The sequence below is a fragment of the Meriones unguiculatus genome, chromosome 4, assembly GCF_030254825.1.
Source record: "Meriones unguiculatus strain TT.TT164.6M chromosome 4, Bangor_MerUng_6.1, whole genome shotgun sequence".
NCBI classification, from domain to species: Eukaryota; Metazoa; Chordata; class Mammalia; order Rodentia; family Muridae; genus Meriones; species Meriones unguiculatus.
The window spans coordinates 96,886,595-96,899,225 of record NC_083352.1 but is presented as its reverse complement, the minus strand read 5'-3'; the positions used below and the strand labels follow the sequence as shown (position 1 = coordinate 96,899,225).

The 12,631-nt window shown below is 54.0% G+C and overlaps 1 protein-coding gene across 5 annotated transcripts in view; it reads left to right on the top strand.

The window, feature by feature from the left end:
• Nucleotides 1-12,631, top strand: part of Acacb (acetyl-CoA carboxylase beta) — a 104,597-nt gene that overhangs the window by 69,803 nt on the left and 22,163 nt on the right. For all 5 annotated transcript variants that reach the window (XM_021634699.2, XM_060382581.1, XM_060382580.1 and 2 more), the window contains 10 exons: nucleotides 2,046-2,159; nucleotides 2,243-2,356; nucleotides 2,967-3,056; nucleotides 4,482-4,600; nucleotides 8,473-8,610; nucleotides 8,845-8,941; nucleotides 9,022-9,129; nucleotides 11,116-11,172; nucleotides 11,406-11,447; nucleotides 12,240-12,455. In XM_021634699.2, coding sequence (XP_021490374.1) covers nucleotides 2,046-2,159; nucleotides 2,243-2,356; nucleotides 2,967-3,056; nucleotides 4,482-4,600; nucleotides 8,473-8,610; nucleotides 8,845-8,941; nucleotides 9,022-9,129; nucleotides 11,116-11,172; nucleotides 11,406-11,447; nucleotides 12,240-12,455 — 1,095 coding nt within the window. The remainder of the gene's footprint in view (nucleotides 1-2,045; nucleotides 2,160-2,242; nucleotides 2,357-2,966; nucleotides 3,057-4,481; nucleotides 4,601-8,472; nucleotides 8,611-8,844; nucleotides 8,942-9,021; nucleotides 9,130-11,115; nucleotides 11,173-11,405; nucleotides 11,448-12,239; nucleotides 12,456-12,631) is intronic.

Genomic DNA, 12,631 nt, shown 5'->3' with positions numbered 1-12,631 from the left:
AGATAGATAGATAGATGATAGATAGACAGAAGATAGATAGATAGATAGATAGATAGATAGATAGATAGATAGATAGAAGATAGATAGATAGAGGATAGATAGATAGGTACTCTTTGGGTTATCCTGCTGCTATTTGCTCCCCTGTGTGTGTTGTGTCTCCTAGGCATGCATTTCCTATGCCCCATAATCCAGCCTGGAGAAGACAGTGGGATAGTCCAGCCCAGGCACCCGGGACCTTTACTTAGGAGGCTGAGCATGTTGCCCCAGCCATGGTGACAGGGGAGGTATAGATGAGATTCATGGTCCCCAGCTTTTGATTCTATTTATTAGAAAACACAGACTTCTTCACACCTCATGCAGTCTGGTACCCAGGAAGCTGGGTTAGTGACTTACCTGACAAGGGCTACCTAAGCAGGAAAGGGTTTACTCTGGCTCTAGGTTTGAGGGCTCAGTCTGTCACGGTGAGAAGTCGTGGGGGCAGGCCTGTGAGGCAGCTGGTCACTGCATCCACCATTAGGAAGCAGAAAACCTGTGCTCAGCTCTCTTTTATTCCTTGTATTCAGCCCAGGGCCCCAGCAGAGGGAACGGTGCCACCCATTGAGGGTGGGCCTTCCGCCTCAGTTTACCCGATCTAGAGACTTCCTCACAGACAGGCCTGGTGTTTTAATGTGTACAGTTGTGCATGCACACTTGAGTGCGGGTGTCCACAGAGGCCAGAAGAGGGCGGCAGATCGCCTGGAGTTGGAGTTACAGGTGGTTGTGAGCCCACTGGCGTGTGTGCTAGGAACCTAACTCAAGTCATCTGCAAGAACATTAAATGTTCTTTACCGCTGAGCTGCCCCTTTGCCCCATACAAAGTGCTCTTTGAGTAGAGGACCTCTGAGAGAGCCTAGTTGCTGGACAATACCCAAACTCTGTGCTCTCCTTCCAGCCTCGGGGATGGGGATCGGGGTAGAGCCATGCTACAGCTCTCTGCTCCCACTGGGACTTGAAAGGGAGAGAGTGACAGCTCAGTCTTGCAGCGAGGGCTTGTTATGATGGGGACAGTGAGAGATGACTCCGCTCTCCCGCCCCCCAGGGCAGTGTGGGCTGATGCAGGTGCTGGATGCCAGTGGCTCAGCAACCCTGCTTCCTCACATCACAAATCCGTCTCCAGGGGATGTTTAGGGAGTCCCCTCTCTGAGATGTCCACAAGCCCTCTTCCAGTGAGGGCACAAGAGGAGACACAGGGACACACGCTCACGTGCGCACAGCACCATCTGCGGCAGAGTAGTCCTCCCTCAGCGGAGGGGACGCACGCACGCCTGGGCCAGGGGAAGGCGCAGAGTCTAGAGTGCTTGTTGCACATGCGTGCAGACGAGAGTTGGCACCTCCAGCATCTGTGTGAAAAGCCAGTGGCTACGGTGGCCCCCGTGTGACCCCAGGACTCTGAAGGTGGAGATAAGGGATCCCCCAGGCAAGCAGCCTGGAGGACTAGCCAAATCCGTGAGTTCTGAGCCCCAGGTTCAGGAGAGACCCTGGCTCAGAAACTAAAGCGGAGAGCAATGGGGGAAGGTGTTCTGGCCTTGATCCCACGTGTGCGTGTGTCTGGCACATGGTGAGGCGCCCTGCTCTGTTTCCCATCAGACGGGGAGGGCATATTTTGGGGTTTCATAAGTCAGTGAACAAATGTGTGAGTGAATGAATGAAATGTACTTAGAGGAGAGAGAGGCAGGGGCTTTCTTCTGTTCGTATTTTGTCTCTCGAGACAGGGTTTCTCTGTGTAGCCTCTGCTCTCCTGGACCTCACGCTGTAGACCAGGCTGGCCTCGAACTCACAGAGATCTACCTGCCTCCTGAGTGCTGGGATTAATGGCCTGCACCAGCACCACCTGGCTAAGGACTCTTTTCAAAAGCTGGCTAGATGTGTTTAGAGAGTCGAGGCTAGACCCTCACCACCCCACCCCGAGCCCCCTACGCACCCCCACCTCCCCAACCAGCCGAGTGCTGGCCCGTAACCCCTGGGGCATAGCGAAGCCAACTTGAGTTCTTCTGTCGCCCCCGAAGGATGAGCTCTGTGGCCCAGACCCTGCGCTGTCGGACGAGCTGACCTCCATCCTCAAGGAGCTCACGCAGCTGAGCAGGAGCGAACACTGCAAGGTGGCCCTCAGGGCCAGGCAGGTGGGTCTCGAGGCCTGGCGCCCCACACTGGTGCCCTCTCGCCTCCCAGCATCTTTCCGCTCAGTCCACCCCCTCCCCCGCAGGTCCTGATCGCCTCCCATCTCCCCTCCTACGAGCTGCGGCACAACCAGGTGGAATCCATCTTCCTGTCCGCCATCGACATGTATGGCCACCAGTTCTGCCCAGAAAACCTCAAGGTGGGTCTTTGGGACCACGGGTTTTTCTTACCCTCAAGGAGCCCCCCCCACCCCAGTTCAGTGATTTGTCCAGTCTAGAGTGGTGGCTAGGATGGTCCCTGGAGACATCAGCAGCCTCTGGGGGCTGCGGGTGTGGACACCTGTTCACAGGATGCTCAGGGCAACGGGTCTGAGGCTCTCCTGGCCAGGACAGGGTTAAAATGAAGGTTTCCTGGAAGGTGCCGGGAGGTGTGCAGCCTTTGCATGGGGCTATAAGGGCTCTGGAGTCGGGGTGGGGGACCAGGGGTAGGGGTGGGAGAACTGGGGTAGGGTTGGGGCTGGCACTGGCTTCCTCTTTCCAGGTTCCTGTCAGGGCCCTAGCTTATCAGAAACTTAGGCGCCCATCAGCGTCTGAAACCGGGACCCTGCCCTAGGCACGGTTAACCCGCGCTCCTTCACTGTCCAGTCTCCCAAGGCTCTGAGCAAAGAGTCCCCTATATTAGAGGACACTGACGAACAGTGATTGTGACACAGCTGGCCTGGGCCTGCCGCCCCCTCCCCCCATCCTCCAGCTTCTGGGTCCGACCTGCTCATGGTCCTTTTGCTTTCCGGCCTCTTCTGTTTCCCACAGAAATTAATACTCTCGGAAACAACTATCTTCGACGTGCTGCCCACTTTCTTCTACCACGCTAACAAGCTCGTCTGTATGGCTTCCCTGGAGGTAAGCAGAAGCAGCAGGTGAGCGAGCAAGCAAGCGTTTGCTGCTGGCCCCCCATCTGCACTGTCCGACCCTCAGTTATGAACCTTGCATCGTGACATTTTCTCTCCAAGGAAGGGCTCCTGTCCTCTCACAGAGAGTAACTGAGCTCAGAGACGTGAGGTGGCTTTCCCAAGGCCACACAGCCAGGGACAGAACCAGAATTCACACTTTATCAGTTTCCTTCCAAAGTCCATGCCCTGTGGCAGCACGGGCTCCTCCACACGGGGCATAGCTGGATGCCGAAATGCAGTGCCAAGCCAGACATGCCTCGTCCAAACTCCTCCTGAGTATTCTGTATCTCGGAAAGACTTTTCTGTCTGGAGCAGAGAATGGAGGCTGCCTCCCTTGGGGTGGGGAAGGGCTTGTCCAGTGGAGTGTCTGCTGGGCTCTCTGGTGTTTGGACTCTGGTTTGGGCTTTTGACCACGTGACAGCTGCAAGGGGTTCTGGGCTCGAAAGACCCAGCACACCCCATCAGATGTTACTTTAACAAGTGTTAATTCCCGGCTGTATCTGTGAGGAATTTTTCTAGCTTTTAAAAACTTTTGGTTAGTTAATAAAGTCAGTTTTTGTGTGTGTTAGTGAAAGAGTTCAAGAGTGTGCACATCGTACCAGAGGGACAGGCGTGGAGGCTAAAGGTCATCTGTTTAGGGGTGGTTCTCCCCGCCCCACTTTGAGGCAGGGTCTCTCGTCTCTCTGCCAGGCTGTGTACTGGACTGTGGGCTTCCAGCCTGCTCTCCTGTCTCTGTGCCCATTGCGCCGTAGGGAGCCGGGGATCCCAGATGCACACTTCCACATCTGGCTTTTTACAGGGGTTCTGGAGATGAAATTCAGGTTTTCGTGCCTGCATGGCTATCGATTTCACCCACTGAACCATTTCTGTGGCCCCAGAATGTGCTTCCACGTGTCCCAGTGCTGGATCAGGCACATTTACTGAACACAAGTCAACTTTTCCCCTCGTAGCTCAGGAGCATTGCAAATGTACAATCTAGGCTCAGTCTCTTGAGATGATAGTTTGGCTTTGTTTTGTTTTCCCCGTCCTAAATGTGTTGGGGTCCCCAAGCACACTCCAGTTCAGTGATCTACCAGTACACATGGCACTTGGGCTGTCATGGCTGCAGCCATGATGTGTTACATCCAGAGGAAGGCAGACGGCAAGGGGGAAAGGCACGTGGGCGGTGCCAATGGGTCCAGGGTGGGGCTCCTGACGGCAGGTTATGACACCCATGCTGTGCAGTCTACCCAGGAAGCTCAGGAGACCCTGGGCGTGCTTGGCATCAGGGCTTTTTAGTGGGGACTGTGCCTTCCGTGAAGCTTAGAGGGCCTGCAGCGGACCTCCACAGACCTCCTCCCCTTCAGAATCCACCGTCCTCCTCCTGCTCCGCCAGGTCTACGTGCGCAGAGGCTACATCGCCTACGAGCTAAACAGCCTGCAGCACCGGGAGCTCCAGGATGGCACCTGCGTGGTGGAGTTCCAGTTCATGCTGCCGTCTTCCCACCCCAACAGGTAAGGGCTGCTTTCTCCTCTTTCCCTGCCTCACTGTCTTATCTCTGGAAGGACCCAGCAAGTAGGTCTGGCTGCTGGGGAGACCCCTTCCCCGACGCAGGTCCCCCTGAACGCTCATCTGTGGAGCGGGGACAATCACCCAGCGTCTGTCTCCTCCTGCCGTCCAGTGACCGGAGTGTGCCACCTTAAATGCCGATGACTGGCCGTGAAGTGACCGTATGACCCCTCAGTCACACAGTAGCATTTAAAGTGAGATGGCGCAGCGGGTAAAGGCACTTGCTACCAAGCCCAGCGCCTGAGCTCAGTCCTCGGAACTCACAGGATAGATAGAAGGAGAGAAGTTGTCCTCTGACCTTTGAAGTTGTCCTCTGACCTCCTCGTGTGCACCATGGCAGGTGCACACACTAAATAACAAAAACAAAATTTCAAAGTGCTCAGCCACCACGTGTGGGTCTTGGCTGCCATATTACACAGGGTTCTAGAATGTTCTATCACCACAGCAGGCCAAGCTGTCCTAGACCACTGGGAGCAAATGAGGTGAGGATGGCGCCCAGCACAGATGAAGCTGCTAGAGAGATCTCTGAGCGGCTGTGACGCTGGCCAGGCACCATGGGAAGCCTCATGTCCTCATTCCCCTCTGCTCTTCCACCAGTTGACCAAATGCCCCCCATTGCTGTTTCGAAGAATAGAGTCCCCAGGTCTCCTCTCACCCACAGGCTGAGTGTGGGAACCGGCGCCTGAATCCTGGCCTCACCTCAGAGCTGTTGGGAGCCAGAAGCAGGGCCGAGGGGCCTCTGAATGTCCTCCTCAGTGTTCTCACATGGACATCTGTCTGTGCACTGCTCAGTCTCTCTAACTCCTATTTCAGAAGCCATGTAAAGTGCAGAACCTTCTAGAACATAGTCATGTTTTTCCACGGGATCCAAAGGCCTCGTAACTGCCACTCCCAGGTTCCTTCTTTTTGGATTCCTGCTGGGCTTCCCAGGGGCCTCACTTGTGACTGGAATGGAGGTCATGTTACATGGGTTCCACGGGTCAGATTTTTGTCTACAGGAGGCGCAGGGTCCATGTTTTCCTGAGCAGGTTTTCCTTGTTCTCTTGGGCTTTTGTTTTACTTACTGTCTTGGCAGGGAGGAACATGTGTACAGGTGAGTGTGTGACGTGTGCAGGTGCATGTATGCAAATGTGTGAGTGATGTGTGTGTGCAGGTGTGTGTGTATTTATGTATATGTGTGCATGTGAGAGATGTGTGTGCAGGTGTGTGTGAGCCACAGTGAGTGTGTAGAGGTCAGAGGACACCACTTCCCCCCTTACGTGGCTTCTGGGAATTGAACTTGCATCAGGCGAGGCCTACAAGGCCAGGGCCTTTTCCCACAGCCCTCTGGGGGGTTGTAGGCATTTCTCTTTCTGGTTTTAGAAGAGCAGGTGCTCCAGGAGGAAGAGGAGGGTCCTCTGGGCAGTGGCTCCTTTAGTCTTGACTAATATATATATATATATATATATATATATTTTTTTTTTTTTAATCCTTTCTGAATTTTTTTTTTCTTTCTTAAAGGCTTGCAATACCTTGCCTCATTTCGAGACAAGCCCTGTGCCATTTCAGCTGTTTTCAGGATGATAGTCTGGGTGTGTGGGCGTGTTTGTGTTACACAGAATTTTGAATGTCCTCACAGGAGTTGTTTTCTGTCTTGACTGTTTTGTCTGAGCAGCTGAGTGCTGCTGGAAGAAGAGGCCATGGCTTCCCTAAGGGGCATGGGGTCACGTGCTCTTTCAGGGAGGGCCTGCACATATGCCCAGGCTGTTGTTACGACCCCAGCTTCTGTTCTGACCTAGAGAGACACTGAGATCCCCCAGGACCTTGCTGTCAGTGTAGGCAGGTAGTGTGACTTTAGGATCGTGCTAACCCTGTGGTCCAGCCTGTTGAGGCCTCTGGGGAGGGCCAGGGGGAGTGACCAGAGCGTGTCTGCGGAGACACCCTGTGTGATTTGGGTTGCTGAGACACTCTAGGAGGCTGTGTCTGGGACCTGAATTGTCATTTGTCCCAGGAGGCTGTGAGCATTGCTGGGCGAGAGCTGGGGACTCCATCCAGCACTACCTGGCCCTAGGGTCTGCCATTCTGATGCCTTCCTCTACTGCCCTGTGGGTGGTGGCTGTCAAGTCTACACCTTCCTGTGTTTGCTTCCAGAAGCTGGAAATCTAGATTCTAGATTGTCTGAACACCCATGCGCTGTCAGCGTGAGCATCTCAGTCATGCCACTGCTCAGAGCTTAGTCTGGATGGTCAAGCCTGTGACCTGTGGGTGCCGTGTGATGGGAGCAGAAGGCCTGGGTTATGATTTTAGAAGTATTAGACAGGAGTGTGCTCCCACACTGGAGGGTCCCCGAGAGCACTCCTGATGCACCACTGGCCTAGGAGACCTCATGGGACTCAGCACACAGCCGTGCCCATAGCATGGGATCAGGAAAGCAACATTCAGGGGCGGAGGCTGGAAGAGAAAACCCAGGCATTGAGAGTCCTTTTGCTGTGGACTCCTCCAGCCGTAGGCTGTGACTGGTGTGCTGGTTAGCGAACAGAACACCCTGAGGAAGGCTTTGTTTGGGTTCGTGGTGCCAGGGGCTCTGGAGTCCATCCTGGTTGGGGAGGTGTGTTGCAGAGGCCCACACTGTCACAGGCAGGAAGGAGAGAAGTTCCCGGGTCAGCGAGCTTCCTCCCTTCCCCCATTTTATTCCAATGAAGCCCCTGCCTAGGGGATGGCGCTGCCCGCATTCTGGGCGCATCTTCCCCTTTCAGTTAACCCTCTGGAAACGCCTTCCCAGACACCCAGAAGTGCACTTCATCCATCTGCAGAGTGACTCTAACCCCAGTAAAGCTGGCAGTGAAGATTAGCCATTACCGTGGGTCTGTGCTGTGCGGTGCCTGAGCTTGTCTTATTGGTGTTGCTCATATAGGCTCTCATCTGGGCCTGGTGAGGCAGTAATGCCAGCACTCAGGAGAGAAGCAGTGGATGACCTCAAGGCCAAGGCCAGCCAGGCCAACTTAGAAGACCCTGGGTTGCCTGGTTTGTTGGTTTTGAAAAGGGAAACCCCCAGGCTCCCAGGAGAGGATAGGTGTAGATGCTTGGCATGAACCGTACCATTGGTTACGGCAACACAGGAACCACAAACCACCCTTCCTTTAGGAAAGGGGAATCTTTCCCAAGGCCAAGTTCCCATAAGCCACCCCGGCAACAGCCCTCCTTCCGGGAAGAACAGGGCAGTTCTGACCTCTGTGGATATTCTTTTTCACACTTTATGGACTCACCCCTCCCACACCTGATTCCAGAGCCCTCACGTGACTGGGCTGGATTTGTTCCTGGCAGCAGTGGCCCTCCAAACCCCTACCAGCTGCTGTCTTTATTCCAAGAGAGTTGTGATGGAGGGAGAAGAATGGAGGGGGTAGAGGCCTGGAGCGATCCCAGGACCAGACTTCCTCCTTACCAGCCGCCCAGAGCTGGGGCTCTCCAGGGGAAACTGAGGCTGGGAGCTTACCTCCTCTGTGTGTCGGTGTTCACCTCTTTGGATTTACCTCGGGACTGTCTTGGGAACGAACCTTTTGTGCACGTGTCATTCATTCATTCATTCACTTGCTCACTCACCCATTCACTCACTCACTTGCTCACCCACTCACCTCCTGGCCTCCTCATCTATCTGATGTGACCCCCACCCCAGCACCTACCCCCAACCGCAAGTCTCCCCTTGTAGGTCCATTTCAGACCCCACCTTGGGAAGGCTCTTATCTCATCTGGCTTCCCAGAGTGCCGTGCACCAGAGTTGCTGCAAGGGCCTGGGCAGCAGCAGCAGCTGCCTCAGCCTCCCTTTCCTGTCACCATGCAGGATGGCCATGCCCATCAGCATCTCTAACCCTGACCTCCTGAGGCACAGCACGGAACTCTTCATGGACAATTGCTTCTCCCCTCTGTGTCAGCGCATGGGGGCCATGGTGGCCTTCCGGAGATTTGAGGAATTCACCAGGTACGGTGTGGGGGCTGCGTGCTGCGTGGCCTTGTCCGGCCCGCAGCCATCCGTTTATTAACACCTGGGCTCAGGGAGACCCGGATGCAGGCGTTTAAGAATTCCAGGCTCTTTGGGGAGGGACGGGAAAGGTTGGACTGTGGTCTTGGTTGGACAACAGCCCAAAGATCTGGGGCTGAACTCATCCTTTTTAGGCAGGTGTCTCTCAGCTTCCCCCTCTCCCGCCCACCCCAGGAACTTCGACGAAGTCATCTCCTGCTTCGCCAATGTGCCTACAGACACTCCCCTCTTCAGTAAGGCCTGCGCCTCCCTATACGAGGATGATGGCAAGGTAAGCCCTATGGATGGTCTGCAGTGGTGGGGGAAGGGCAGGCTACAGCCCTGTCCCCAGCCCTTGTTTTTCTCTTGCAGAACCTTCTAGAAGAGCCCATCCACATCCTGAACGTGGCCATCCAGTGTGCTGATCACCCGGAGGACGAGGCGCTGGTGCCAGTTTTCCGCGCCTTCGTCCAGTCTAAGGTATTCCGGCTGTGCCTCCGGGGTCAAGCTGTTTTGACCTTTGGATTGCTATCACAAAATACTCAAGGCTGGGAATAAAATAAGAAAGTTTATGGGGTAGCTGGAGAGACGGCTCAGCAGTTAAGAGCTCTTACTGTTCTTGCAGAGGACTTGGGTTCAATTCCCAGCACCCACATGGCAGCTCATAACCATCTGTAACACTGTGGCACACGGGTATACATAAGGAGCATAACACAACATAACTGAATTTAAAAATTAGCCCACAGTCCTGGAGCCTGCACCAGCAACTGTCCAGTTCTCACCGAGCCCCTGCAGTCCACAGAGGGGACCCGTGCAAGAATGGGAGGGGCTGAACTTGCTCTTGGTATAGCCCCCTCACTAAGCTCACCCTTTCCCGTGAAACCATTGGTCCTGTCCAAGGGTATGGTCTCCGCAGGGACATCACTTAAAGGCTCCACCTCCTCAAAGCCTTTCATCCTGCGAGGGACTAAGCTTCGTCAGTTTCCACAGTAATCATGGCACAGGTTTCCATGGTAACCGTGGAGGCGGCGGGTTCCTTCTGGAGGAGGTGGGTCGGGGGAGTTTCAGAGGCACAGATCTGGTGTCCCCCCCCCAGCTCAGCTAGTCCTCGTAGCCAGTGGCCTTGTGCAGAGGTAGCTGAAGGTATGGAGCCTCCACATTGTCAGCACCGACACAAGCAGTGTCTCTCCCAGAATGATTTAGTGATTGAATGACCTGCTTGCCTAGCTAGAAGCCGAGAGTGTACCTAAGAAACAGTTGAGGGGAAATGGAGCTTTCCCTTCTAAAGTGGCTTTTTTCGTTAAGCATGTTTGTATACATTTGCACATGCACAACCCCCCTACACACACATCCACATGCATTCATTCATGTGTAAACAACAAAGACCTGGTGACCCAGCTACTCACTCACTGTGGTGGCCTTGCTGTTATTTCTTTAAAATTTTCCTTTAACTTAAAGTGTTATGTGTGTGGGTGTTTTGCCTGCGTGTGTCTGTGTACCAAGGTATGCTGTGCCTACAGATGCCAGATGAGAGTCTGAAGTTGTCAAACTGTGTGTGTGTGTGCGTGTGTGTGTGTACGTGTGTGTGCGTGTGTGTACACGCATACACATACCACCTGTGTGCAGTGCCCTTAGAGCCAGAAGAGGGCACTGATTCCTTGGACCTACAGGTAGCTGATAAACACCTGCTGTCCTGTCTGTTCCCCAGACACCTGTGTATTGTAGTGTTTGCTCCACATGGGGAGCAGCTGAGAGCAATTCCCTGCTTCTCTTACGTAGTGTTTTAACTGAAGTCTGAGGGACACGGGGCTCAGGTGTAGACACAGCTTGATTGGTTTTTGCTCTGCTGATCAGCGTTCAGACCAGAATTGGCTGCCCCTGGTCCTCCAGAAGCCAGTGTGCCTGTGTCCTGACTTAGTTTGATATGCTCCTGGATTTTCTGTACTCTTGGAAGTCTGCACTCGTGCCTGCAAATCTCATGACTTGGAGTGCATACAGCGCTTTGCTTGATTAAGATATAATTTTCCCAGTGTATAACACAGCCGTTGAATTCAGACCGGGATATAGCTCAGTAGCAGAGCTCTTGCCTGGCATACTATAGGTCCAAAACCTGTTATTACAAAAAAAAAAAAAAAAAAAAAAAAATCACAAAATATACAACTTGGTGCTTTTTAAGTGTGTGCACAGAGTTGCATGGCCTTCACACACGACTGTCAGTGTTAGAACATTTTCCCCCTGAAAAACAGAACCCAAAGCCCCCTCACACCCTTGTCCCCATTCCAGCTCAGGGAGCCACTGCCCTCCTCCCTGTCTCTGCAGACTTGCTAATTCTGAAGGTTCCCTTCTAGAAGGTCTTTTGACTGGCTCTGTGATCTGGTATGCTTGTGGGGTCTGCCCCCATAGCAGCATGCACCAGGACACCAGGCCTTTACCAACCAGCTGTCTGTGTCTGTGCTTTCAATGCAGAAGCACATCCTGGTGGATTACGGACTCCGAAGAATCACATTCCTGATTGCCCAAGAGGTCAGTGCTGATCTGTAGCTTGGCCTCTTCTCTAGTCTCTATTTTCTGAGCCTCGAGGTATCTGATATTTGTTCTCTAGGGCAGGGTGAAGCAATTAGGTGTTAGACCAATCTGTCCCGACAGTTTATTCTGGAAGTAGACCAAGTCACCTATAATAATCACACAATGAACGGGGGGAGCAGTTCAGAGCCTTGCATCACTTCATTGCCTCTTGCATGGGTTTCTTTTCACAGAGAGAGTTCCCCAAGTTCTTCACGTTCAGAGCGAGAGATGAGGTATGAGCGAAAGAGGTGACGCTGTTGTTTCTGAGTCTCCTTCACACCCCAGCCCCGCAGGCATGCGCAGAGCCTGAGGCGTGGACCCTTGATTTGTCCTGGAACCACACTGCCAGAAGGATGCCCGTGTCTCCTGCAGCGAGCTCAGACAGCGAGCTCCTGGGGCTCACACTTACTTGATAAGTCTTACGCTTGCTGCTGTACTCAGCTGGGTCCTGGCTGCTTGCTTTATAAATAAATCTTTATTGGAGCACAGGTGCAGCCATCTGATTAGATGTCACACTGTCACCAAGCCTGAGTGGTTCATCACCCTAAAACATTTAGCTCCCAGCCCTTGGCTGACTGCTGTTCTAGAGCACATGGCCTCACTCCCAGTACAGCTTCAAGAATGCTTCAAAGTGCAGCATTTTATATTTTGATCGACTGAGGGTCTGCTCTACTCAGCTAAACACAATTATTTTTTGGGGGGGGATGGGGCCAAGGGGACTTCTTGTTTTCTCTCTAGCTCAGCTTCCAAAACTGCCAGGTGATCCCTTTGGGGGACTTCAGAAGCTGAAGCGTACGATGTGTTGACAGACAGCAGCCCTGTAGCTCTGGCACGTGCTGGGGCGGGCAGGGCCCACCCAGGAGTTGGTCCTGCAATGCCTGTGTCCCCCAAGCCCCATGAGCCTCAGAGGTCGTTCATGATGAGGGGGCACAGTGACTGGTTCACCTCTGAGTACCAGGCAGCCTGGAGCCTGGGCCGTGCAGCCGCGCCGTCACAGTGTCCAAAGACCTGTCCTCTCTCTACAGTTTGCGGAAGACCGGATTTACCGCCACTTGGAGCCCGCCCTGGCTTTCCAGCTGGAGCTGAGCCGGATGCGCAACTTTGACCTGACCGCCGTGCCCTGTGCCAACCACAAGATGCACCTTTACCTGGGCGCCGCCAAGGTGAAGGAGGGGCTGGAGGTGACGGACCACAGGTTCTTTATCCGCGCCATCATTCGGCACTCGGACCTGATCACCAAGGTAAGGAGGCACAGGGCGCCCCCGCCCCATCCTCAGTGCTCCCGCCTGCAGGCCCCACGTCCCCACCCGGGCAGCATGCTGGGGATCAGGAGGTGTGCTCAGCCCCTGTAGCCATCCCAGCCAGTGGGGCGTCAGGCAGATTCTTGTATTTGTGACACTTTTCTGCTGTGAGAAGG